The sequence below is a fragment of the Erigeron canadensis genome, chromosome 6, assembly GCF_010389155.1.
Source record: "Erigeron canadensis isolate Cc75 chromosome 6, C_canadensis_v1, whole genome shotgun sequence".
In the NCBI taxonomy this organism is placed as follows: domain Eukaryota; kingdom Viridiplantae; phylum Streptophyta; class Magnoliopsida; order Asterales; family Asteraceae; genus Erigeron; species Erigeron canadensis.
Window position 1 is genome coordinate 30,858,868 of NC_057766.1, and position 25,845 is coordinate 30,884,712.

General features: G+C 33.1%; 3 protein-coding genes and 1 non-coding gene across 4 annotated transcripts; all 4 read left to right on the plus strand.

Annotated features, from left to right (window-relative positions):
• The first annotated feature begins 2,085 nt into the window (after positions 1–2,085).
• On the plus strand, positions 2,086–3,234 carry LOC122606103. Its single transcript, XM_043779067.1, has 3 exons — positions 2,086–2,275; positions 2,370–2,630; positions 2,761–3,234. The coding sequence occupies exons 1-3, from the start codon at positions 2,119–2,121 to the stop codon at positions 2,871–2,873; spliced, it is 531 nt and encodes a 176-aa protein (XP_043635002.1). The 5' UTR covers positions 2,086–2,118; the 3' UTR covers positions 2,874–3,234.
• Positions 3,235–5,204: 1,970 nt separating this feature from the next.
• Positions 5,205–5,278, plus strand: TRNAT-AGU. The gene has a single exon. It is a non-coding gene; the product is annotated as a tRNA-Thr (tRNA).
• Positions 5,279–13,179: 7,901 nt separating this feature from the next.
• On the plus strand, positions 13,180–21,326 carry LOC122603812 (probable amino-acid acetyltransferase NAGS2, chloroplastic). Its single transcript, XM_043776631.1, has 10 exons — positions 13,180–13,569; positions 13,661–13,748; positions 14,176–14,381; positions 18,127–18,278; positions 19,294–19,684; positions 19,756–19,853; positions 19,941–20,052; positions 20,142–20,301; positions 20,505–20,577; positions 20,866–21,326. The coding sequence occupies exons 1-10, from the start codon at positions 13,195–13,197 to the stop codon at positions 21,014–21,016; spliced, it is 1,806 nt and encodes a 601-aa protein (XP_043632566.1). The 5' UTR covers positions 13,180–13,194; the 3' UTR covers positions 21,017–21,326.
• Positions 21,327–21,773: 447 nt separating this feature from the next.
• LOC122606184 (telomere repeat-binding factor 1-like) lies at positions 21,774–25,325 on the plus strand. Its single transcript, XM_043779146.1, has 7 exons — positions 21,774–21,846; positions 22,579–22,750; positions 22,862–23,064; positions 23,959–24,043; positions 24,170–24,253; positions 24,403–24,731; positions 25,084–25,325. Coding segments are annotated over exons 2-7 (852 nt in total). The 5' UTR covers positions 21,774–21,846; positions 22,579–22,600; the 3' UTR covers positions 25,085–25,325.
• The last annotated feature ends 520 nt before the right edge of the window (positions 25,326–25,845 follow it).

Consider the following 25,845-nt stretch of genomic DNA (forward strand, 5'->3'; position numbering starts at 1 on the left):
CTGTCAAGTTTAAGAATAAGGGGGTGTTTGTACGATAAAATGGAAAGGAGAGAAAAGAAATGAGAAACACTTATCTTGTTTAGTTACACCGGGGAATGAAATCGAAAATGGAGTTGTGGGAATATTTTCCATTCTCTCTATTCTCTACAATGGGTGGGAATAAAAAATTTTTGTTTGTTTGATGATATTATATGTGCTAATATTGGCTGTTATTTAAATGTTGTATTTTTTTTATTTTTTGTTTGTATCAAATAACAGAATTCATTTTCTTTCTAAATACTTATTATCTTTTTTACTAATTTTATTCTATATAACATTTTTATTCTTTATGATTCATTTTTACTAAGTTGCAACTTGTACAAATAGTGGTCAATGGATATTGGTTTGAAAAACGACATATTGTTACTTGGACGAGATAGTACACAAACTTATAGTTAACGTGATTGGTAATAGGGTACTTTTAGTTTAGCTAATTTATGAAATTATAAAAGATTTGTCGGGGTCGGTCGTTTCGTGGGCTAATCAATGAACAACCTAATCATCTTTATTTGGGTATCTTTTATTTATGTGGATTGATATAAAAGACATTTAGGTCTTGTTTACTTTGTACTTCATAAGTTTAATAATTACGAATTGAATCATTTAGTCAAATTTTATGTTTGTTTTTTTCACTTAATAAATAAAAATAACTATATTTTTCTTAATACATACATTATTTATGTATTCAACCATTTAATACATTTAACAATTAATAATTAAAAAAACCCCTTAGTTAAGATAGATAAAACCGACATGTTTTCGTGTAGAATTTAAGTTGGTTAAATAAGTATCCGTGCAACACGATAAAATAAATAATTTATACCTTTTATTGTTTTATACAATATTTGGGTTTTTTGGTCTGTCAAGATTAAATTGTAATGTGTCACCTATTTTTTAACCTATTTTTTAAGGGTGAATGACGTAGACGTGGTTGACAATAAACCAACTTTTGGTTGGCAAAATGGCAACCACCAATCAAATGGTGACACCTAGATTAGCAAAAAAAAATTCCAAATTTAACCAATGTGAGAAGAAATCTAACAAACCATAAAAAGTAAAGCAAAACCAAAAGGTTAATGATTATAAACATGAGCTCGATGGGGTCGATTTGGGTGGAATGAACCAACTGAGCATAAAGAACCACAACTAAAAATAAAGACGAACCAACAAACAAAACATGAGTTGATCAAATCAACTGATTACATATTTTGTTTCAAATATCAATCTATCTATTAATGATTCATAATGATTCTTATAACTTGTTATAGATTATAGATATCGAAGGGAAGGAATATCATCTTTATAAAAGTTATAAGAATTGGATTTGGATTGTGCTTACTCACATGGTCAAATAATTAGAAACTAATGGGCTTCCATTATGACAAAAATAAGCCATTACACTTACATTACATGTAGTAAAAGAAAAACATGCGAATTATTTTCCCCCAAACAGTCAATGATACAAAATCAGTAAATTTTATCGTATAATGATGAAGTATTACATGTATTTTAGACAATAAAATATTAATCATGAGGCATTACAATTACAAATATTATTGATAATAAAAATTTTCAAAATTTTGAGTAAAATTAAAAGTGACTTTGATCCCTGTAATCTATAAACTCTTATAAAGAGAATAAGGTTTAACACTTTAAGCACTTTTTTACAATATTTCTAAATTACCCGTAACCCTAAAATAAGTAACACGTTCATTTCACACCACTTCTTTGTCTCATTTTCTTTCATATTATCACTTTCCAGTGTCCATCATCACTGACACCCGACCATCGTCTTCCGTATCCATCATCACCACACTTAACTATCATTTTTTAAATGGTATCACTGCAAATCGCGGACATCCATATAGTATAACAAAATTAGTTTTCGGATTTCAATTGAATTGAATATTGAAATTAGTAGTGACTCATAAAAAATAATCTAACTATCAACTTAAATATTTAATTACATAAAAAAATTACATGATTAAAGTAAATAAATAAAAATTCTTAGTATTGGTTTTATAATGAAACACTGGGAATGCTTTGATTCCAAATTTAGTAAAATTATTATAGATCACCATGAATCATCTTAATAAGAAAAAAGAGAAGCAACAAAAGCTTCATGATAACTTAATTAACATCCTCTATCCTCCACCATCTCCCCACACCCAATTTGATGATCAAACACTCGATTTTGCGCGGGAAATCGTCGATTCTGGTCATCATCATCAAATTAGTGGGTTTCCTTGTTTTCTTTTTTGTTTTTTTTTTTACATCCTAATTTATGTAATTTGTTTTTTTTATATATAAAACTATATATGTGGGTATAGATACAACAGATGAATTTGAGGAAGAAAATAATAAAAGGGGCGAATTAGAGTCAAGTGAGAATGAAGAAGAAGAGGGGTTTCGAAAGCTTACAAGAGCTCAAAGAAAAAGACTTAGAAAAAAGAAACTTAAAGAAACTGGAGGTTTAAAACGTAGACCGATAATCGGTCCGGTGTTGCCTGGTGATGATAAGTTAGATAATGATCAACACCCTGAAGGTGTTCGACGAAATGCCTCAGAGAAACCCGAAAGCAGAAATGATAGTAAGACATTTGGTTATTCATGAATCAATGTGCTAAGTATCTTTTAAGGATACTTGCAAATCACATTTTTAGTTTTTATTATCGTCTTGAGTTTTTGAAACCAACGATTTGGTATTTGATTATCTAATAGGAGAGAAGCCGACGTCTTGCATAAAGGTGAAGCAAAGAAGGATGTCTAAGAAGATGGCGACGGATAAACCAACGACATCCCATGAAGCTACTAGTTACGGTGACCAACGTTAAGCCTTCGCCCTTTTTCAGGAAAGCGTAATAGTTATTAGTAGAATGAACGACTATGAGTGAAATGCTAAAAATGCCTAATATGGCGGGTTTTGATTGCCATTTCTTTCAATCAACTTCATTAGCGAAACAATTTTATGTGATATATGATGAACTTATCGTTCGAGTTAGGATCTAAGACATCAGCTTTGTTGAGTTGATGGTACTAAGTTTGCTAGTTCCACACATTTTGATATCGGGCATGGATCTTTTAAGGCTTTGAGGACGACTGAGATACTTGATATTATTGAAATGTACATTTACTAGTATATAGCAATACTTCATGATAGGCAGAATAACGCGATACAACATTTTTGAAGTATTATCTATCTTGTGTATTTCCTTTTGACTATCCAATATGTTGGTCTCGTCTCAATGTTTTACAACAAGTGATAATTAAGGCACCTACAAATATACAATCAGGTCTTAAATCGCTTGTTACATCATGATAAAATTGCTGCATCTTAAGTGTTCCTCAATCACGGTTCAACGTTTGCTGTTCAACAAACAAAGTACATATGTTATGATACATGTGCTGTGTGCATTCCTTCAAGCCTCCAACTCCTCTAGCATAGCTGTCAGTTTTTCGAATCGAGACCGCCCGTTGTTCTATATGTGAATTTTTTTTTCCCGTTCATAACAATTATTGGCTTCACATTAGATTACTTGGTCAGTACTGCCTTAATCTTGTATTCAGTAGTTTAGCACTTATGAAAGACAACATGAAAGCTAGACAAGGAAGTTTGAAATCCCGAAAAATTTCAAATTTTTTGTTTTTCTCTGATGTTTTGACTTTTGAATGATGATAAATAAATGCTAGCATTTAATTCATTGAATAAAGATCATTGATTTCATATATATATGAGATTCTTTGCAATTTGCATTAGGTATGCTTAATGAATGTATTCGAATGATGTTGGGCCAATATGACTGCTGAGTGGTCCAGCCCAGTTATGGTTCTCGGCTTTGCTTTTATTCGTCGTTAAGTAATAACTACCCAGGGGCCCAATAGGCATCTCATATTCAAATTGCCTCTATTAGTCTTTCGGAAATAAATTAGTAGATGTCATATGTCAAGTGAAAAGATACTGAATTTGGTAGCAACATTGAACTTAAGTAATCGAAATTATATTCGTTTAACCACTTAGTATACCAGCTGTGTAACTATGTAACGACAGACCCTTAGATTGTCACGGTGGTGGTAGTGTTTTTTTTTTTTTTTTCTTTCTTTCTAAATTTACGATGTTTCTTAACTTAGATATTCATATGGCAATCGATATACGCCTGTCGTTTCAGCTTCATGCCCGTGCTGAATTTATCATTTTATAAGGCTTGTCATGTTAAATCAAAATTAAACCGCATTTTCCTTTTCTCTGGATGATCATAGCGATTCCTAAGAATCAACCAAGCATGATTAGTGCAATGAGGAAACGTATTATCACTTCCTAAATACTTAAAGCTATCTAATCAAATCCTGTTTAAAATTCGGCACAAATAGACAAATAGTTGAATACTATTACTAGAAGGACAATCTCCTATGAATCTTTAAGGATTTGGACCACCTCTGGGTGAATATATGAGAGCACAAGTTCAGTCTCTGTACAACACAATGCAGTAGGCTATCTTAGGCCGACATACTGAAACATCGGTTTGATAGAAACACCTGCACTCTTAGTTGGTGACCGAGAGTATGTGTAATGATTTACCAAGGCTGGCTGTATTACTTATTAGAAGCACATGGGACTATTTATTTCATCGATGTCCTTCATAGTTGTAAGGATGCAATGAAGTCCATCGATATATATATTATTCACTAAGCGGAAAGTGAAAACGTAAAAGAAGGTAAGATAATGAGATGATATGGCCAACAATGTTTACGTCTAAAAGGTTGAACCGAATTATATTTGATAGGTGAAGCCAACTACATTAAAAAATATAATATGGCTAGAAAAAAGTTACAATTATGTAAACTCTTTTGCTTCAAAAGATTAAAAGAAAGAGATAGAAGAAGATTATTGTTTGGTGATTTTTGGTGTGCTTTTGAACTCTTCATACATGATCATTAGGATGGTTGCTATTTCACCTTATGCCTAAGCCGTCTTAAAAACTTTTTTTATTTTTATTATTATTATTTTTTTATATTCACTTAAAAGTTAAAGATTATAACTACAATCTTATAGATTTGCTCTATTTTTTTAACAAATCTTCTTCAGTAATTAGTTCGTTATTATTTATACAATTTGGTGGGTGTAAGTTCATTAATATAAAAGGAACCAGAAATAGTTAAAACAAGAAGCTCTCGTAGCTCAGTTGGTTAGAGCACCCGTTTAGTAAGCGGGAGGTCTTGAGTTCGACTCTCAACGAGAGCAATCTTTAATAGGTCTTTTTTGCAGTCTGTTTTTTTAACTGTTTTAAATTCTCTGGTGAGAGAAAAATCAAGGAATGTACAGTAAAATTCACTTCTACTCTCTGGACCACTTACACCAGCAGGGGTTTGTACTAAAAAAAAAGAGAGAGCCTGCAATAAATTTGTATTGAAGGTTGGTGAAAAATCTCTCTATGATATAGACATGTAATGTTAAAAAAAAAAGGATATAGAAATGTTGTTTGTGCAATTGTTGAATTTAAATTAGACATTATTTTGTTTTCCAAAGTTTGTGAGATGATGATAAACGTATGATTTATTTGTTTAAGCCTCTCTCTACCCTCCGTTTATCATGTGTGTATGTAAAACTGTAATAAGGTAGAAAAGAATGGTGTGATGGTTTATACACAAATGGCAAACATCACACTAAAGCTACCACGCTAGTAACCACGGTGATAATGTGGTTTCACGCCAAAATCCAACATGGTTTTAGTGACCATGACGTGAATATACTCTAGACCGTCCGTTCTAACCTCTAACATGTTACGAACAAACCAAGTAATATGATTTTTGTAAATGAATGAGATTTTTCTTGTTATGAGTTACTTAAGATGACGCGTCATTATTTATACGTAGTCTAACGGAGTACTTTTTGCCCGTGGTCTATAGTCTATACCAATTATCTTTCTGTCCATCTCAAGTTATTTTCTTAAGTAAAGATTCAAACTTAAGACAACTTGATAATGGTTAAATAATACTACCATTTTTGTCATCTACTTTAATCTTTTTATATGAAACCGTTGTTAATTTTTAATGGTCGTTATGCATTACTGATTGAATCACCCTTGTTCTTCTCAATTTCCATCTCAACTCGAGCTTCATCATTTACCTACCACACTCACATAATACTAATACCAATATTAAACCTTTTACTACGAGTAGTACTCATGTACGTTCACTTTGCTCACATCACCTTTAGTTGCTCTCGATGAATCTAACTTATTAATTAACATCTGCAACTTCTTACAATTCTGTACATTCCCTCTCATCATTCAATATTTATTCTAGATAACAACATTTTTACATTTTGTACAACCTCACTAATTATAATACACAATTTCACCAATGATAACTACCAAAATAAGCAAGACTTAGCTCCTAGCAATTTTTATTATACACAACCTTTTTGAATTAAAATATACTATCAATCATTGATCTGGCTAGGATGGGGAATTATTGTCAAGCGGCTGTGTATTTACTTTGACAATTAAAATATATGATCCTAACTTATTTACATTACACAATCCCTTCCGGTTTTCATTTACTTTGACAATTCACAATTGTTACCTTTGTTCAATTTAGTTATTATTGCATGAATTGAAAGAGTTCTATCTCATATAGGGTAAAATGCTACGGCTTGCTTAAATGTTGTAACCACGTTAATGTGTCACTGATTGTTTATAATTCTTGATGTGATAATTTCTAATAACTGAAATCCCTATGTCTTGTAAACATACGATAGACGTATTTACTCTTAAAGAGATACTATAGGATTTTCCATTAGGTGTTTAGAACTAATAGATCTAACAGTGCATACATTAGACACCAAATGGGTTGAAAGTGTAAATACTCTAATTATAATAAATAAAGAGTCATTAACCATAAATACGTTAAAATTAATCACATACCAATCTCTCAACTAAATTTGTGTGTCTCTCCTTTGGTAAATTCGTGCATCACTTCTAGCCCGAATTATAATAATTAACTTAACATTTTCATTCGGTCTCTCTCACTAATCAAGCAACCAGCTGTTTTTAATATCAAATCATATATGGATACGTCTCTAGTTACTGTGTATAGCTAATACATCTAGTAATTTATATGCTCAAAATATTACTAAGCATAAATTTGTAGCTTTTTTTCGTGGCATGTGTTAAAATATGATCACGTAAAATGGACGTATGTCTGGAAAGTATTTAAGCCTATGGGATCACACCTCAACGTGAATGTAACTATAATTAATTAATATATTAAATGTAATTTATTGATTAATTTGATCACGAAAAACTAACGATGGTCCGTTAAAAGAGTTAATAGTTAACGGTACTTAACTAACGGACTTAACGAAGGAGAGTTTGAATTAGGAAACAATTAGGAGGCCCTCTAGAATGTTCCTAGAGGGGACGGTCGATCAAGGGGTTCCAAAACCCTAAACTTGGTCATCAAGTTTCCTAAACACTATAAATAGAAACCTAATCTAATTGTTTTCTACACACAATTCATTATGTTTTCTAAAACCCTAAAAATCTCTTCTTCTTCTCTCTCTTGGTTCGATCGACTTCAACAAAACAAAAGGGTTTCGGGGTTTTGTGTGGTTCGAATAAGAAGATAGCAACAAAGGGTTGTTCAGTTCGTGATCAAGTACTAGCATACATACATTCCAACGTTGTGTGTGCAATCGTAGAGAGATTTAATTCAAACCTTTTTATAAAGGTTTCTTGCTTTATTCTCTCCAATTTAAGATACACGTTTTTTATCTTGGTTAATTAATTAACTACATAGATTTTATATTCTGCTGCGTGCTTTGTGATTTGATTTGATAATAGTTATATAATCCAACAAGATGTGACCTATTTTGTGCTAAATATATATAGAGCCTAATTATGTTGAACTAACACACAAGATATATGATTGAAAGTCTTTGATGTACTTTCAATTCATATACATAAATTATACATAAGCAAATCTTATTTAATGTGAAATTGTGGATTTTATATATTGTTTGTTATGATTAATTACCAGGGAGAACGCGATTTGTCGTGCTCATTAAGAAAACTTCAAGTAGCTTTGTTGAATACGTATTTAGCATATATACACGTCGGTTTCATATTTATAAACGATAAATTTGAAAAATGAATATTTCAATCTATTTGGAGTACTAATTCATAACGTGGTACGCCATACATTGATGTGTTTCGTTACATGTTTAGAGCCACACCGATAGAAACAACAAGAATCAAAGCAAAAGCAGAAGCAAGGTAGGGGGAGACAACATTGTCAACATCTACAATGGAAACCGGCCTTGATGAGTATTTCAGAAAATGAAATTTGAGGAAACTCTCACTTATTCACCTTCACTGTCCGTGTGGGAAATTAAACTTGCATTGAGTGTAAATATGTAATTTACATCAATTCCCTGCTTTGATCTGTTTTTAAGGCAAGAGTAGAACATGTATTATGTGAGGTTGATGGTCATGGTAAATTTAGTTGCTGTTCTGTTATTATAACACTTTAAAGTGATTTTTTCCCCTTAATTATAAATATAACTGATCAATTTTTATTTTATTTTTTTATACACTTATTATACACTTTCCCCTTAGTACGTATTGATTGGGTATTTGTATTGTCTATACTAATATAACTAAAAAAAAGGTTGGGGTACACTTGACACTCTTAATCTCCTCTTTTAGCCTAAAACTCTTTCCTCATTAATCATCTAATTTTTAAACGGGATAAGTATACTGAAATGTAACAAACTTTATACGAATGTCTATAGTAGGAAATAACTAAAGTCGTGTGTATTGTATGTAAACAACTCGAAATAATGTTTATTGTACGTAAGAAAGCATACGTGACAACCATATATAGGTGTCACTTGTCATATTTTAATTGGTTTGATACATTTTCTTACATACAATAAATATTATTTTAAGTTGTTTACATATAATACACATAACTTTAGTTATTTCCTACTATAGACATTCGTCCAAAGTTTGTTACATTCTAGGATACTTATCCCTTTTTTAATTATCAAATCTATAGGCATACTTTTTATTAATAAAACAATCTTTTTATCCTTAAAAGTCTCCCAAAAATTATATTATATTATATCTATATATATACGACCTCATTGAATTTTTGTATTATTGTTAGTATTATCTCTATTAATTTAGTTTGTTGTCCATTATAGGTTATCATGGCTTATTATAACCAAAAATAAAACCACATTAGTTCATCTTGAAAATCTTAAGCCAACACAGGTTAACCATCATCTACGACTCTGTGTTGTGCATGTATGGACTGTTTCGGAGTGGAACAACCCAAAGAAAATCAAAACGTTCGAGATGGTCCTTGTTGATGAATTAGTATGTACTTTTCAATTTATATATTTATCTTTAGTTTTCGAAATTATAGTTTAAAATTGCTGTTTGTGTTTGTTTTAAGTTTAAATATAACAAACTACAAATTTTTTATTTAACTAAAGTTGAAAAAATGGTTAAATAGATTCAAATATTATATAGAGTTAATTTTTGTATGTTTCTTTGTTTAGCTTTCATTATAGTCTAAAATTGTTGTTTGTGTTCGTCTTAAATTTAGATATAACAAACTACAATTTTTTTATTTAACAAAAATTGAAAAAAAAGGTTAACTAGATTAATCATTTTATGTTTAATTTTAGGTATTTTAATTTTTTTCGGTATCTATTTAATATACTTGAATTCTAATTTTTAATTAATATATTTTGAGACTACTCGTCCATTTGAGCACTAGTATACGTATATGCCTAGAAGAAGTTACCTTTAATTTTCTTTAAACTCAGTTACAACTTACAAGCGTGTATGGCTTTCTAGAAATTTGTTCATTTATTATTAATATTAATAAGAAACATGTTTATGGAACTCTTCTTTTGTTGCAATTCTAGGTCCCGAACCCCCATTAATTTCGGGGATATCTCGGGGATCCTACTAGGCCTCCAATACTCCTTGTTGCCTCGGTCAACGTTTTTATGCGGCTGTTGACATGTTGTTTAGGCATCTCACCATTAGATATAGCTTCTTTAAAGATATCCATATCAAATACGCAAACTTTAATTGATTGTCTTCTGTTGAAACGAAGCTCCAATGGGTCACCATCTAAACATTACGTATAACTAGCCGTGTTGACACTCTTTTGCATGAATGTGTATAATGATCGATCATTTCAATCAGGTTATCACAAAAAAGGCCTAACATTGAATGAAGGCTGTAAACATGGCTTCGAGGGCCATAGGGCCATAATTTGCACCAAAAAGTCGTCGTCGTTGGTACTATTTCAATCACAAATGCACATCGATCTTTTATTGGAATAATCTTTGCCCATATATCTAGTTTTTTGAAGGGAACGGAATACATCACAAAACAATTACTCCTTAGCTCATTTTTCTTGATCCTAAGTTTTTATAACCCAAAATATATATTAATTTTTTTTATTCAAAAATCTCTATTTCATTATATGATACCTTTAATGAAATTTTTTATAACATACATAACTCAACATTTAAAATTAATAACTAAATTACATATTTTACATCAATTATATTTACATTAATAACATTTTCTATCATTTAGACTGAAACTGAAAGCAGTCTCTTTACCTAGTAGAGTTAAGACTGTCTACATCTCAACCTTCTCAATTCTCATACACCGTCGAAATATTAGGATACAAAACTCGTGAAACACGACATTGAGTGTTACAATTACATTTACAATTTTTATTAGTTACGATATTACACATAAAATCACTAAAAGTATTATAATATATATCATCATATGGTTCGAGTATGCATATAGAACTAAGATAAATGTGAGTAATATTCCAAGAGACATAGTAATATGCTATAGAATCAAGTAAAAGAATATAGCATCATTCTTTGATATGACATTATTACTTTTGTACGTTTCATATTCATTTGTTGAACAAGGATTAATTTTCTTTAATTCTTTTTTCGAAAACGACGTATTATTTTCTGAACAAGAGTTAATTATCATTGATACATACATGTATGTATCAATATATACGTAATTCTTATTTTATAAAATGTATTGTGGTTTGCAAATCTGTAAAAGTAGCAGTGTTCATTTTTGAATTTATTGTGTATTCAGTGTTCTCAAGGTGAAGAGACTTTGGGTGTGTTTGACATGGAACTTTAGAAGTTTTTAGTTAGCTTCAACAAACATACTTTTTTACAAAAGCTAACCAACAATAAGTCAATAAATAAAAGAGATTTTTTAAATTGTGTCTCATAATTGGTTTAATGTTCGTTAACTTAAATTTGTGATTAATAATTGTTAAGTCAAAACTTTTCTAATTAGTTAACATGATTTTTGATTTATATGAAAAATAATGAGTTTATTAAAGACTTGACGAGTAATAGAAAAAATAATACGAGTAATAATAGTAATAGTAAGCAGTAAACAATAACGAATATTTTGGCCCGTCAATATTTCCACATCAATTTATCAAATTACTTTCTGTTGCCACAATGGCCACATGACGGTGTAGTACTACAAAGTATATAGATTATAAAGGTACCCCACTGTCTAAATATAATGATTTTATTTTATGTACCTAACCTATAATACTGGTTGGATGCAAGCAAAACCATTAAGGACTTGCCCCGTAAACGTTTTCCTGCATTTTTGTGACATGACAAAACAAAAAAGCATCTTATGTCTTATCTTACATTATATATAGATTAGCTAGTTGAACTTTGATAACAATTGATTATAATGGCTGTGTTAAAGTGGAAGCCTTACTTTCAAGTGCAAAAAAATGAAAATGGTCCATGGGCGCCATGCTGGAAAACATTTGTTGGTGGTACTTTTATAAGAGAGATTGGCTTCAAGAAGATCGAGTCTAGTCTAGTGATGAAATGCGATGGCAATGGAAGTGGTCGTTACCATGATAGAAGTAGATATGATGATTGTGGTGGAAAAACGCAGTGGAGTAACATGTTTGTGAGCATGATGAGGGAAGCTCAACCATATTTCTTGGTACATCGTGGTTGCACATTTGTGTTAGTAGTTAGTGCCGAAGTGATTGAAGGTCCTAACTTGGATGTAATTTTGAAGGTAATAATTTAGCTACGGCCAACTTATGCATTACTTAATACGAGTAACATTTTATATACGAGAGCTGAAAACTGAGGCAAACTATTAGAGCTAATATAGCTCGATTTTTTCATGATATTTTCGATCTATCTCTCATAAGATTAAGTATACGATTTTCAGCGTTCACATATTACCATCGTCGCTGCATTCAGAGGCGGTACCAGGAAAAATTTCGAAAGGGGCAAAATTAAAAGTCCAAAAAAACAAAATTTTAAAAGGGGGCAAAATGTTAAAAACCTATTGGAATATTTAAAAATTTCATAAATACATGACAAAATCTAAATTTTGGAGGGGGACATTTGCCCCTCTTGCCCCCCATATAGGCACGCCACTGGCTGCATTATTTGCGTTTAGTCTCACGAATAAGTTTCGTTGTTAAAAAAAAAACTATGAAGGAGAAACAATTACAAGAATATCTACAAAATAGAATTAGCCATATCCAAAGACCAGTTTTGATAGAAACCGGTTCCAAACTGAAATTGGTTTTGACCAAACCTGAACCGTTTTGAAACCGGTTTCGGTTAAAAGGTTGAACTTTTTTTGTTTTTCCAAAAATTAAAATAAAACCGATATGAAACAGTAAAAAACTAGATCTAAAAGTCGAAAATCAAACGGGTTTTCAAACCAACAATTTTACCAAAAACTGAGACAAACTGGTTTTTTTCGGTTCTGTTTTCAGTTTTTCAACTTTCAAAGCCGTTTATTTTTTGGCATTTTTAAATAGAATCACTTGTTTAGGCCCGATAAATATGATTGGCCCAAACTCAAAGAGTCAAAAATGTTGACTATTTGTGATTTTGACCACACACAGTTAAAAGTCAAAATTACGAGTATAGCAACAATTTCAACAAACGTTTTACCCTATCAGGCAGCCACGCACGCGAGTGGTCCCAACAGCAACTCACCTTAATTAAATACAAATAAATAAATAAATATATATATATATCGTTTATCTTTCCTTCTTTCCCCCCTGTGGTCTTTGTTTTTTCTGATGGCTGCTGTTGCTTTTCCAGCTTCAAATTCTTTTCAAAACCTAACAAACCACCACCACCGTCAAACCTCACCACCACCATCACACCGCCCAAATGTTTCCCTGTCTCGGTGGTCTTCCGTCCAGACACCACTCACATGTAGCTCGGCGGATGTTAAATTATTAAGAAAACACAAAAACATGTTTTGTTGTAATGTTTTGGGCGAATATGAGAGTGAAAGTGGCGCTGAAAATGAAACTAATATTAAGGATGAGGTTTTTGTTACTTTTTTTAGAGAAGCTTGGCCGTATTTTACGGCCCATCGTGGCAGTACTTTTGTTCTTCTTCTTTCTGCCGAAGTCTTAGAAAGTTCCCTTTTAGATCCTATTTTAATGGCAAGTTTTTCTCCTTTTTTTTTTTGCTCACTTTATATTTTAATGACATATATATAACATATATGATGTATCGGTCTATATACGAATGCAGGATATATCGCTTCTACATGGATTGGGAATTAAATTTGTTCTTGTTCCAGGGACACATGTTCAAATTGATCAGCTTTTGGCTGACAAAGGTTTGTTTTTTCGATTTCTTTAACACTACATTTCAACTATATTATTGGATTTTTGTATGTGTATTTGCTATAGTAATTTTATGTTTTCTTCGGTTTGATGTATTTGACCTCTTATGACTTATATGACTGTAACATCTGTGAAAAAAGACCAGTTATATACATAAATAGTTGGGTTATTTTTAAACGGCCTTGTTTTGTGCAGTTTGTTCACTTTTATCTCCTTTTGGTAATTGAAGTTTCATTCCCCTTTATGGTTGTTTGTTTTTTACTCCTTTTACACTCTAAATAACACATTAGGTGTTTGGAAACTTGCGATTACTAGCACGGATCGGAAAAAGTTGTAATTACCAAAACGGATCATTGTCTAAAGTATTTAGCTATTCTACAAGATTGGCTCTAAATTGTTGCTAATGTTTGTGTGTTGCAGGACGTGAACCCAAATATGTTGGAAGATATAGAATTACCGACTCTGATTCTCTCAAAGCTGCGATGGATTCAGCTGGAAGAATTCGATTAATGATCGAGGCAAAGCTGTCCCCTGGACCATCCTTATGCAGCATTCGTCGACATGGTGAGAATAGGCGATGGCATGACAGTGTGAGTGTTGCAAGTGGTAACTTTCTTGCAGCCAAGGTAATCTTTATATATGTTTCTTGTAGTACTTCATATAAGTTACAAGTAAAACAATGAACATTGCTCGTAAATGTAAAGAGAAATCACAGTGTCATATTTATCCGTTCCATTTCTTTTGTTAGATGATGTATAGGTCATTCTTGTTAGGTTTGCCAGAGGTTGATAAATGTAAGTATCATAATAAAATCTTGACTTTGCTGAAAGGGGCTTACAACTATCGATCATACAGTCCATCTATTTATTAATTTTATAAGAGTCGATCTTCTTCAACAAGCGAATATATTGGTCTTGAATCCATCTGAATCATACGCTTTCTGCCAGCGCAATGCTATACATAGAATGTCTCTATGTTTGTTACCGGTCAAACTCTAAATAGCTGTTCTCTAAATGACTTGTAATAAGATGGCTAGTTCACTAACCTCGGGCATGCTACATTGTAGTCAACAAATGTGGAGGAGGGATTAAACTTTTATCTTTGTGGTTATCATCTTTCATTTCATGAACCACCGGATCACCGGGTAGCTGAAATGCATAAAAATAATAGTTATCAAGTCTAACCTACCTTCATAATTACTAGCACTTGTTGTTAAACCATTTTGGAAATCTCATTTAGTTTTAGGTTTGCAGATTGGGCTTTAGATACCCGTGAACATTTTTTAATCTTGGTAACTTACGAATCTCGTTCATGGACGTTGTTAATCGCTCTTGTAGCACCCCGTCATCAATAATATTCAACGGAACAATGTAGGTGGCACGGGAGACGATGGCCATTTGAAACAGATATTTAGGGTTAGAGTTTTGTGAAATGATCACAAAGCCCATCTTCTTTACATTTTTTTTTTATTTTTTGGTTTTTCATGAGCCATAACAAATTTGTTTTTTTTTTTCATGGACCGATTTTGACCTTTCACATTTTGATTTTTGGTCAAAATTGGCTAGTGATAAAAAAAAAAGTTGTTTGTGGCCTATGAAAAACCAAAAATAAAAAAAAAAAAGAAATATGTAAAGATGAGATTTGTGATCATTTTATTTTGATCCTGAAAATTCTCAAATCTTTAAATACCTTTCTATCCTTTTTTATATTGACAAATGGCAGGCACCGCCCTCACCACCTATTTCGTCTAGTTGAATATTGATGACGAGGGTTTGTTACACGAGCCATTACCTGCATTGGTAACCGAGATCCATAAGTTACCAAGATTGGAAAATGTTCATGGGAATCTAAAGGCACATCATGTTGCAAGCCTTGAATTGAAGAAGTCTAAAAATGGTTGCAACTTTTAGTTACTATGGAGGTCAGATTTGATAACTATCATTTATTTGCATGTTAGCTGCGGCCTGCGGGTTTTATAATGAAATGAAGGATGGTTATCACAAAGGTAAAAGTTCAATCTCAGGTTCACACTTGATGACAATAGCATACTCGGGGTTAGTGGATGGGCCAATTTGTTATCATCTAGAGAGTTGTTTACATTTTTCCCAGTGACAGACATACATGACATTTTGGCACACCATTCCGTTTGTAGTAGCGAAGAACGTGTGATTCATATGGATCGAGTATCATTATGTTCACTTGTTTAAAGGACAAAGCCTTTTAAAATTGAGAAGTGGATGGACTGTATAATCTACAATTGGTCTTCCTTTTAGCAAAGACAAGATATTATTGTGATGCTTATATTTATCAACCTCCTTTGAAAACTAACAAGAATAACTTATACATCATCTAACAAAAGAACGGTAACATCTTTAGAGAATTGGAATTGAGCAGGGCGGCTGTAGTTTGCGTGATGGGGTTGTTAAACATCTTGGGGTATATTATGTTGACTATTGTTATGCAGTTTATGTTATCTGAAAGTCTTCCATGGTCTTAGGCTGATAATGGTTTTCGGTGCACCCCCGCTATCTTTTTTTTGATGGAACACCTATATAAATACCTTTCATGTCATATGATGCAGAAAACACATTGATTTTGTTGCACTAAAATTTGAAAGAACCAGTGATTTTGCTATTTTAAGGCCTTTAATAGTATGTTTTTGATAGACTGGATAAATGATTGAACTAAGGTAGTAGTAAGGTTTAGTATGTTACTTATGGTGGATTTGTGGGATTGTTTCCACTTTCATTATTTGAGGCATATATGGTGAATGAAATGATGTCTTTAACCCTCAATTTATTTATTTATATTTTTTTTTGTCTTTTATATAAAGATGCTGCTACCTCGATTTTATTAATCAGATCAAAAACATTATATCGTTTGAATTCCAACAGAAATGGACATGCATTTCCTTTTCAACCTTTATGCATCTCAATATCCTACATCAATTGATTCTAACTATATGACTTCCTATCTACACTCAAACAATACAAGCACAGACTATACATACACAACTAAATAAACAATATATCAAATACGAAATCATGTTTCTGGAGGCTGCATACCAACTGCTATCATTGGCATCCTTCACTAAGTCCTGCACTAATTTCTGACAATACTCAAGACCTGCATAAGCCGTTCTTCCTGCTCAACCCAAACATGATATGATCATCTATCTATTCTAAAAAATATCCTGCTCATATCAGATCTCCTTATCATCTTACAAGTTACGACTCCACACATTAGCTCATTCCCATTTGATTCATTTCCCAGTTTGCCTTTAATTCATCATATGCACAGCATCTCTTAAACTTGAGCTTTAACAATCTCATTTTGATGCATTTCAGAATCAAAATCTTAACTTTTTCTTTTGGGGTATTTTGTTGTCTAAACAGCCTGCTATTACGTTCCTTCCATATCCAATACACACATGTTGCTAATGAGATTCTCTGAACAACATTCTGACCACTTTTTGGGCATTTAGAATCTATAAACCACTCAGTAACACCATCCCAGTCAATAGGGGTTTCCTGACCCTTTGTCTTATTCTTTACTTCATGCCAGATCCACTTTGAGAAATCACAGCTAAAGAAGAGATGAGCAGCAGAATCCTTTTGACCCTTACAAAACACACACTCATATCGCTTCATTGGATACCATTTTGATAATCTGTCTTGAGTATTTAAATGTACTTTAAAGCCAGCATATAATAAAGGCATGGCTAGAAACACACTGAGAAAACCAAACCATATTAGCCCACTTGACCATGCTGCCATAGTAATGAGTATTAGCCCACACATTACTAACCTTAAAACTTACTTCCTTACCTTTTTGGTCCACCCAAACTACCCTATCCAATTTGTTGCTGTCAAGAACAGAAACCTGTACATTATTCAATATAGCTACCCTATCATACCAATCCTTTAGCCATATCCACTCAATATCTCTAATCATATCATGAACAGTAGCTTTGTGACTTATCTGAGCTGTAACAATCATATTTTTGTGTCACATGTTGACTTAGAGGCCTCTCATGGAACCGTTTATCATTCCACATAGAAGTTAATTGCCCATTTCCCAATTTAGCCCATTTTGTTGCTTTGTTTGTGTTATTATTATTAGTTTTTCTTGCATAGTTTTCGTTGCGATGTAGTTGTTTTTTGCAAGTGCTTAGTCTTGATGGTATGTTTCATATGTATGAGCTTGTTGAATATAGTTTTATCGGAATGCAGCATGTGGTCTTGGTATTAAAGTGACTTATTTGTGGTCTGAATGTGATTTTTATTCATATTTACGTTAGCGAGCAATGTTTGTTGTTTCACTCGAGGCTTTAAAAGCATTATCTGTGACTTAATGTAAAATTATTAACAGAAAAGAGGAGTTGTTGAAGGGATTGATTATGGAGCCACAGGTGAAGTGAAGAAAGTGGATGTTCATCGAATCCGTGAGAGGCTGGATAATGATTCTATTGTCATCTTAAGCAACATTGGATATTCCAGCTCTGGTGGTGTACTGAATTGCAAGTATGCTATATAGTCTATGGATTTACTAATAGGTACCTTTTGTTACTGTTTGCCATGATCTACTTGAGCAAAATAACAAGATAACTGTCCCTTCCTCCCAAGTTTTATGACCCGATGCAATCAAAATAAGTTCTTTGGGTTCTGTAGCTTGGTACTCCTGGGTTGATGGTAATTATATCTCCAAGACCTGCTGAAAACTTTCAACCAAATTGCATACCAACTAAGAGCCTGTTTGTTTTTTATATTTAACGAACTCTGCTTACCTTTCTTACTTCTGCATGTTTGTACCTGTAGCCTGTAGGAAAACCTCTTAAAGATCTCGTGCTAGCAACTTTAACCCATTTACTTATGGACAGGTCGCTTTACATTGTGTTTAATTTCAAAAACGGGTATAACAGAAAATAGCTTAAGTGAATGCTATTGGGCTGAACATATCAAACTGATTGACAGTCACAAAAAGTCTATTTCTAATGCATATACAATTTCCTATATTGTTAAATTTATATAGTTGACTTAAAGATTATTTTAAGTTCACAACACCTTTCTTTTTTAAAGGTGAGCACAGTAGTGTGCTGTGGTCCATACAAGCTGACCTGTACCATTTTGGCCCATACTACTAAAGGCTCATTTTTGACCTGAACCTGTTAACAAGATGCACATCTCCATCTGCATGCCTTCTATGCCATTGTCACATGCCTTTTGTTTGTAATGTGCTTAACTAAATATAAGAGACCTATATTCTCGAGTCATGTCCACCGTACACATGTAGCAACTATCGGATACATTCTGCATATAATAAATTACGAGTACATATCTGCCCTGTAAGTAACCGAATGTTTCTAACTATAGCACTTTTTCAGAGTTCAGACTCATGCTAAATTCACGGTGCTAGTAATCTGAAACACATGCATGGTTCATGATACTTTCTTTACTTAATCCTGTCTGAAAGGTATGTAATTGTGACTATGTGAATGACAATTTTAATAGTTAATCTTCCTATCTGTCAATAATGCAGCACATATGAAGTTGCTACTGCTTGCGCTTTGGCTCTTGGAGCTGAGAAGCTTATATGCATTATAGATGGTCCCATTTTGGATGAATGGGGTCGGTTAATCAGATTTCTGACTCTTGAAGATGCAGACATGTTAATTCGCAGACGAGCAAAGCAAAGTGAGATTGCTGCTAATTACGTGAAAGCCATTGGCGATGAGGAATCTAATTCCATTCCGCCACAGAATGGAATGGCATCTAGGGATAGATTTGCAACGTTTCAGAATGGTGTTGGTTTTGACAATGGAAATGGTTTGTGGTCAAGTGAACAAGGGTTTGCCATTGGAGGGCAAGAAAGACTCAGTAGATCAAATGGGTACTTATCAGAATTGGCTGCTGCTGCTTTTGTTTGCAGAGTAAGTCCTTATAGTAATATTGGACCACTGTTTAAATTAAACTACTAATTGTGTCCTTCTATATACACCAGGGAGGTGTCCAGAGAGTTCATCTGCTAGATGGGAATATTGCCGGAGTTTTACTTAAAGAATTGTTTCAAAGAGATGGAGTGGGGACTATGGTTGCTAGGTATGCTGCATGCATATTTAAAGAAAAAAAGTAAATTGAGTTTCAAGAAACATATAGTTAAGTGAAATTTTTCTTTGCACGTTACAGTGATCTTTATGAAGGTACAAGAATGGCAAAGGTGGACGATCTTCCTGGAATACGACAAATCTTTAAGCCTTTAGAAGATTCTGGAACTTTGGTTAGAAGGACTGATGAGGAGGTTTGTTTAATGCTTGTTTTATTAGTTCTGTCTGAATATTATTAAGTTATTGATTTATAACCTAATTGTACATTTTCTTATGATGTTAGCTACTTAACACGTTGGATTCTTTCGTTGTGGTGGAGAGAGAAGGGCAAATTATTGCTTGTTCTGCTCTGTTTCCATATTATGAAGAAAAGTGTGGGGAGGTTGCCGCTATAGCTGTTTCTCCTGATTGTCGGGGACAAGGACAGGGCGACAAGTTACTCGGTAAGACCATTAATTTGCCTTGATTGTGGATAAGGGGTCAAAACGGGCGGAAGTACATGAAAAAAGTTCATGTCTGTCTTATGCTACAATATGCTATGATTCATGTTTAAAGCTCAATGACTTGATATATATTGAAATCTTTATTTGTTTGATCTGCTTTTTTTTTACAATGGATTGGTATTAACCCCATTGCAAACTTGCAGATTATATTGAGAAGAAAGCTTCTTCGATAGGATTGCAAAGGCTTTTCTTGCTGACAACCCGCACTGCAGATTGGTATGTCCTACTTTAACAATTTGTTCCACAAATGTGTAATCATTTTTGTGATTTGAATTTACAAGATCCATGTTTTTTTAGTTATACTTGGGCTGAAGTTTTTTAAAAATTTACTCTGTATGTTGTTTGATAAAGGTACTGGGTAGGGTGTCAAAACAATCTTTCAACTTGTTTGTGGTTCAAATCCTACGCCTTCAATGATTTTGTAATAGCAGGAAACAAATGTTTGAACTTAGCTAGAAATATTCCCCATTTTGACAGTAGCAAGAAATATTCTCATTTTGACAGGTTTGTAAGGCGTGGTTTTTCCGAGTGCTCGATCGAGTACATACCGGAGGAAAGGAGAAAAAGGATAAACCTATCACGTGGATCCAAGTATTACATGAAACAACTGCTGCCAGACACTAGTGGAATCCGTGTTAATAGTATGTTTGCTTGACTGTGTAGTGGCATATCACTCCATAGCTTGACACAACTATGAGAGTATAGCCAAGGCTTCTGAGATATTACCATAAATAAGAGAAGGCCATAAGTTGGTATGTGTTATTTGGGTAGATGTATTATTATGTAAATCGGCATTATAAATATGCCTGAAAGAAGGCAGTTTAGGGTCAATGTAAAATCAACCTTCGGCTTTGAGCCATGATTTTGTATGGGATTTGTATCTAGGTTGCTTTGTACTTGTGTGAGTCCAATATATATGTACATTTTGCGAGAGTGATAATATTTATATGCCATGATTCTGTTAATGGTTTGAAGGTCGTGACAGATGTAGCAACACAACATTACCTTGAATTATTGTCAGACCGGACTTGTTACAACATACAATCAACTTTAAGCTTTCATATCTTGGAATCAAACCACCAAGCTTGAATTTTAAAAGAGAACGAACTGAGTCGTGAATATACAACATAATGAAGAAACGGCGTGTGATAACAAGTTAATAACTCGTTACAAACAATCTAAAATAACATGTAGAAAAGACCATATAATATTTTTGAGGTTTTTTAAAGAATAAAAACTGTAAAAAAAAAAAAAATTAAATAAATATACAAGGGGGAAAAGTGAAAAATTTGATGTACACCCAAAATGCCAAAGTAGGTACATATCGTACAGGATGAATGGGCAGGGATTAACCAATATTTTTAAGGGGCCAAAAAACTAAAAGTGGAGCTAAATTTTGTCTTTACTTAGCGAGTAGTGAAATGTAAGAATAAAACCCTTATTTTTAGGGTTTTACTTCTCCTTGGTCCAAGAAACAGAATTTTGGTAACATTTACTACATTTTATACACATTCTTAATACTGTAATATATTAGAATTAGAATGCTATGAGTGCTTATAGATGATGAAAATGCATTGTGGCAATGTTGATTTTCATGTATAATTTTAATGTAAATGTGGTGGTTGTGTATCTTTTTGGGTGCACGTGCATCAACATTTTCAAAAGTTGATGCATAAGTTAAATAAAGCTTTTAGCTTTTTGTTGTTTGTATGTTTGTTCTTTGGGATTGCTTATTCTAAAGTGCTTATTTGTTTAAAAAATAAATTTTAAAGTGTTACTTTGTCATATATATGATATGTTAGTAATCATTTTTGTTTAGAGAGTGTTTGTTATTGTCATCTGTTGTAAAATGAAAACAATACATAGATGCACATTTAGGTAAGCAACCACAAAACCTCTTCAGTTGAACATTTGTCGGTTTTCGCCTGTGAACTAACACGTAATTTGTAGTTCTCCTAGTTCTCAATTTTTATTTATTATTTTTTTTTTATGGTTCTTATTTTATATGTAGAAATGTGGTGTTTTTATTCGTGTGAAGCTAAGCCCTAGATTATTGACTTGATTACATTCTTAATGTTTGGTATTTTTTTGGGTGATTATATTTAAGTTAGTATTGATGTATAGGCAATGTTCCTTTTTAAGTCACAAAGATTGAAAACATGCTCTCTCTGTTTGATGTTGTTTCTTATTTTTATTTTTTTTTGGAATTTGTCGCAGGGAACATTTAAGAACTTCGTAAATGAGTGTGCCTAAGCGGAAATGGTCATTGGAAGAGGAGGCTGCTCTTAAAGCTGCAGTTGTAAAGTATGGAATAGGCAAATGGGTAGCAATTCTTAAAGACCCAAATTTTGGATCTGTCTTGCATCTTCGTTCAAAAGTGGACCTCAAGGTGCTATTGTGCTGATGAATTTTGTTATGTGTACATTGGATTATTAGAAAGTTCAGATATGGTGCATCCACACAACGGTATATTTATGATTTTTATCTATTGCTGGAGCAGGATAAGTGGAGAAATATGCGCAGTAGGATGGCTGGTGGATTTCAAGCTTGTCAAAGGGTTAAACCTTGGATACCAACAACACTCCCAACTGAGAACTGTGGAAATATTACTAGTGCTCCTAAAGAAGATTTCATGAAAACAGACCCTTCTACAACATTAGCTCTATCATTGCAAAACAGAACTTCTAAGTTGCCAATGCCAAGGTCATATCAACCCTCTGTTGTATTACGCCTTCCCTGTTTTTAACTATGTTATATGCACTGTTTTCCTTAGATTATCATGAGAAGAATGAATCTGATATACTAAGAATAGTTTTAGTTATCTGTCTCTATTACTATCGAGTCCTTGAGTAAATTTGTATGCTATTTATTAGCGAAGACTAGAAATTCTGACTGAAAAATGGAGTGAAAGATACTGGTAGACTTGATATGAAGGCAAATTAAAACTATATAATCAGTAAACCTAGCAATGTATGTCATAGGTTATTGCATAGTCTCACATTGTAGCTAAGTGCATAAGAACAAGAAAATGATTGAATTAAGGATGGAAATCCGCCTTTTGCTTTGACCTTTAAGGAAGTGCGAGAGCTTCTTATCCATCCATGAGGGTACATCTGGATTGATGTGTGTGGGTGTAGGAGCAGTATGGAATAGCATGATGAAATAGGTCATACATGCACAAAGTCAACCCCAAGGGAATATGAACTCTGCCTCCATTTTCTGGTTCTTTAAGTCTATGACGTGTATGTCTGTTCTGTTCTTTCCCCCTTTTTGCTACACCTCTTTACCTGCATTTACAAAGAAATAAATGGATACGATAGGGCTTAATAATGAAACCTTTTGTGCACTTTCTAAGGGTGCGGTTAACAGTATAAACCAGGAATATCATATATTGACTGATGATCTGAAGTTAATGAGCATGCCTCATGGAAGATTCTATAACCTTGTGAATTGTTGTTTTTCTGAATTGCCTCCCAATCCATATATATTAGCAGTTGTTGCTTTCTTGCATGAACATCATTATCTGAGTTTTTTGTTAAAGCCATTTCATTATGCTCCGTTAAATTCTTTATCACAATGTAAATTTTACTAATGTAGGTTGGATACTCTTATATTGGATACCATAGATACGCTGAAGGAATCAATCGGTTCTACCCCTACTGCTATTGCTAAAAATATCACGGTAGATCCAAGGATTTATGTTTTCTTCTTACACAGAAATTTGAAAAGACAATCAATCAGTTTGTTTATATTTCTACTATTCCTCAAGAATTTATATTCGTTTCATCGTTATTAACATCTATTACAGGAGAACTATTTGGTGCCTAGCAACCTTAACAAACTGTTGAAAAGAGAGTTGGAGGCCTTGATAGATTGTGGAATATTGAAAAAGGTGATTGGCTGCTTTTTATATTGTGCAAAACACCATTTCTATATAAATAAAAGAAAACTTATTTAGGATTACCTTGGGCTGTACTAAAATTATGGTTGAGCTCCATCGACGCAGATACATTGATTGAAACTCTTGCTTGGGTAATACAGGTGAGGCATCGATACAGGTTAACACCAAGTTCATATTCAGATAAGAACCCATCTACTTTGCTTCTAGAAGTAGAGCAGGAGTGTTGTCTCAGTGGTACGAAGATTCTTACAAAAGCAGATATTGATGCGGAGTTGGAGAAGATGAGGATCATGACCCCACGGCAGGCTGCTGCCATGGCAGTGAAAGTAGTTGCAGAAGCGGAGGCAGCTCTTTTAGAAGCCGAAAAGGCAGCAAGAGAAGCAGAGGTAGCAGAAGCAGATGCAGAATCAGCCAAAGCCTTTGCTGCTGCTGCAATGCGGGCAGTAAAACAAACTGCCCTTTGCATATGGTAAAGAACGAAACACCTATATGATTAAGGCAATATCAAGAGTTTGCTGTTTTCAAATCATAGTTCTTGAAAGCTGAAACTTCTGTTCTGAAAGAAGTACTCATCTTTTTCAGCCTATCATCTGGTTTTTCATTTCAAACAAATGGTCTTTTTTGCAAAACGTTGAAGGAAAGAAAAAAAAAAGGCACCACAAGCATGTGAATTTGTGAACAATACCTATCAGTTTTGTGCTTATGTATTTCATATGTTCCAACCCATTCTTTCAAACTATAATGTCGTTTGGTTCAAATATTTTGTTAAGGTTCTATTCCAATATACAACTTAACAGCCACTATTTATTATCCACATGCAGACTACAAGAACCAGGTTTCTCAACAAGATCTACAGCAGACTCATGTCAGGATATGTGCAGTTTTCTACATAGTACAGCTCTTTTTGGTTGTGGAAATGATAGGCTTTTTGAAGGTTCAGTTATGAAACCTTAGTTCTCTTTTGTGGTACAAAATCAAGGTATAAGTAGATAGAAAGAAATACATGCAACTCTATGAGCCTTATGAACAAGTTTGCTGTTCTTGAGATGTGATATCATTTACATTATTGTTGGGCTATATTTCGTTTTCATCTTGTACAGTTAAAGTTGACTTCTTTTATACGACATTAAACAATTCATCGGATTGGAGAAGTAAACTTTTGAGATTAGATACTGACACCTACTTTGTAAAGTGATGGGTGTTAGCAATCTGGAGGACCAGAAGCAACTGACTCCAGCGAAAATTAAAAGGATAATTTTTGATGAACCATCAAAATAAAAGTTGTTACAGAATTATGAACTGCATTGAACACTGCAGCTATACATGTAGCCTGTAGGTGCTGAACCCTCATAACATTGGATATGGATATAATGCTTCCTTGTGAAGGCTGACTTTATCTATGTATTATCATGAACCCTCATGACATGTTGAACTTTATTCTTTTACCAAATCATAGTTCTTTTTCAAATCATATATGGTTGAACTTTATTCTTTTACCAAAAACCTTACAGAAGTACGGATGCACGTGAATCGTATATGACCCAAACCAAATTGATCGGGTCCAATAGGCAAAGACTAGGCTT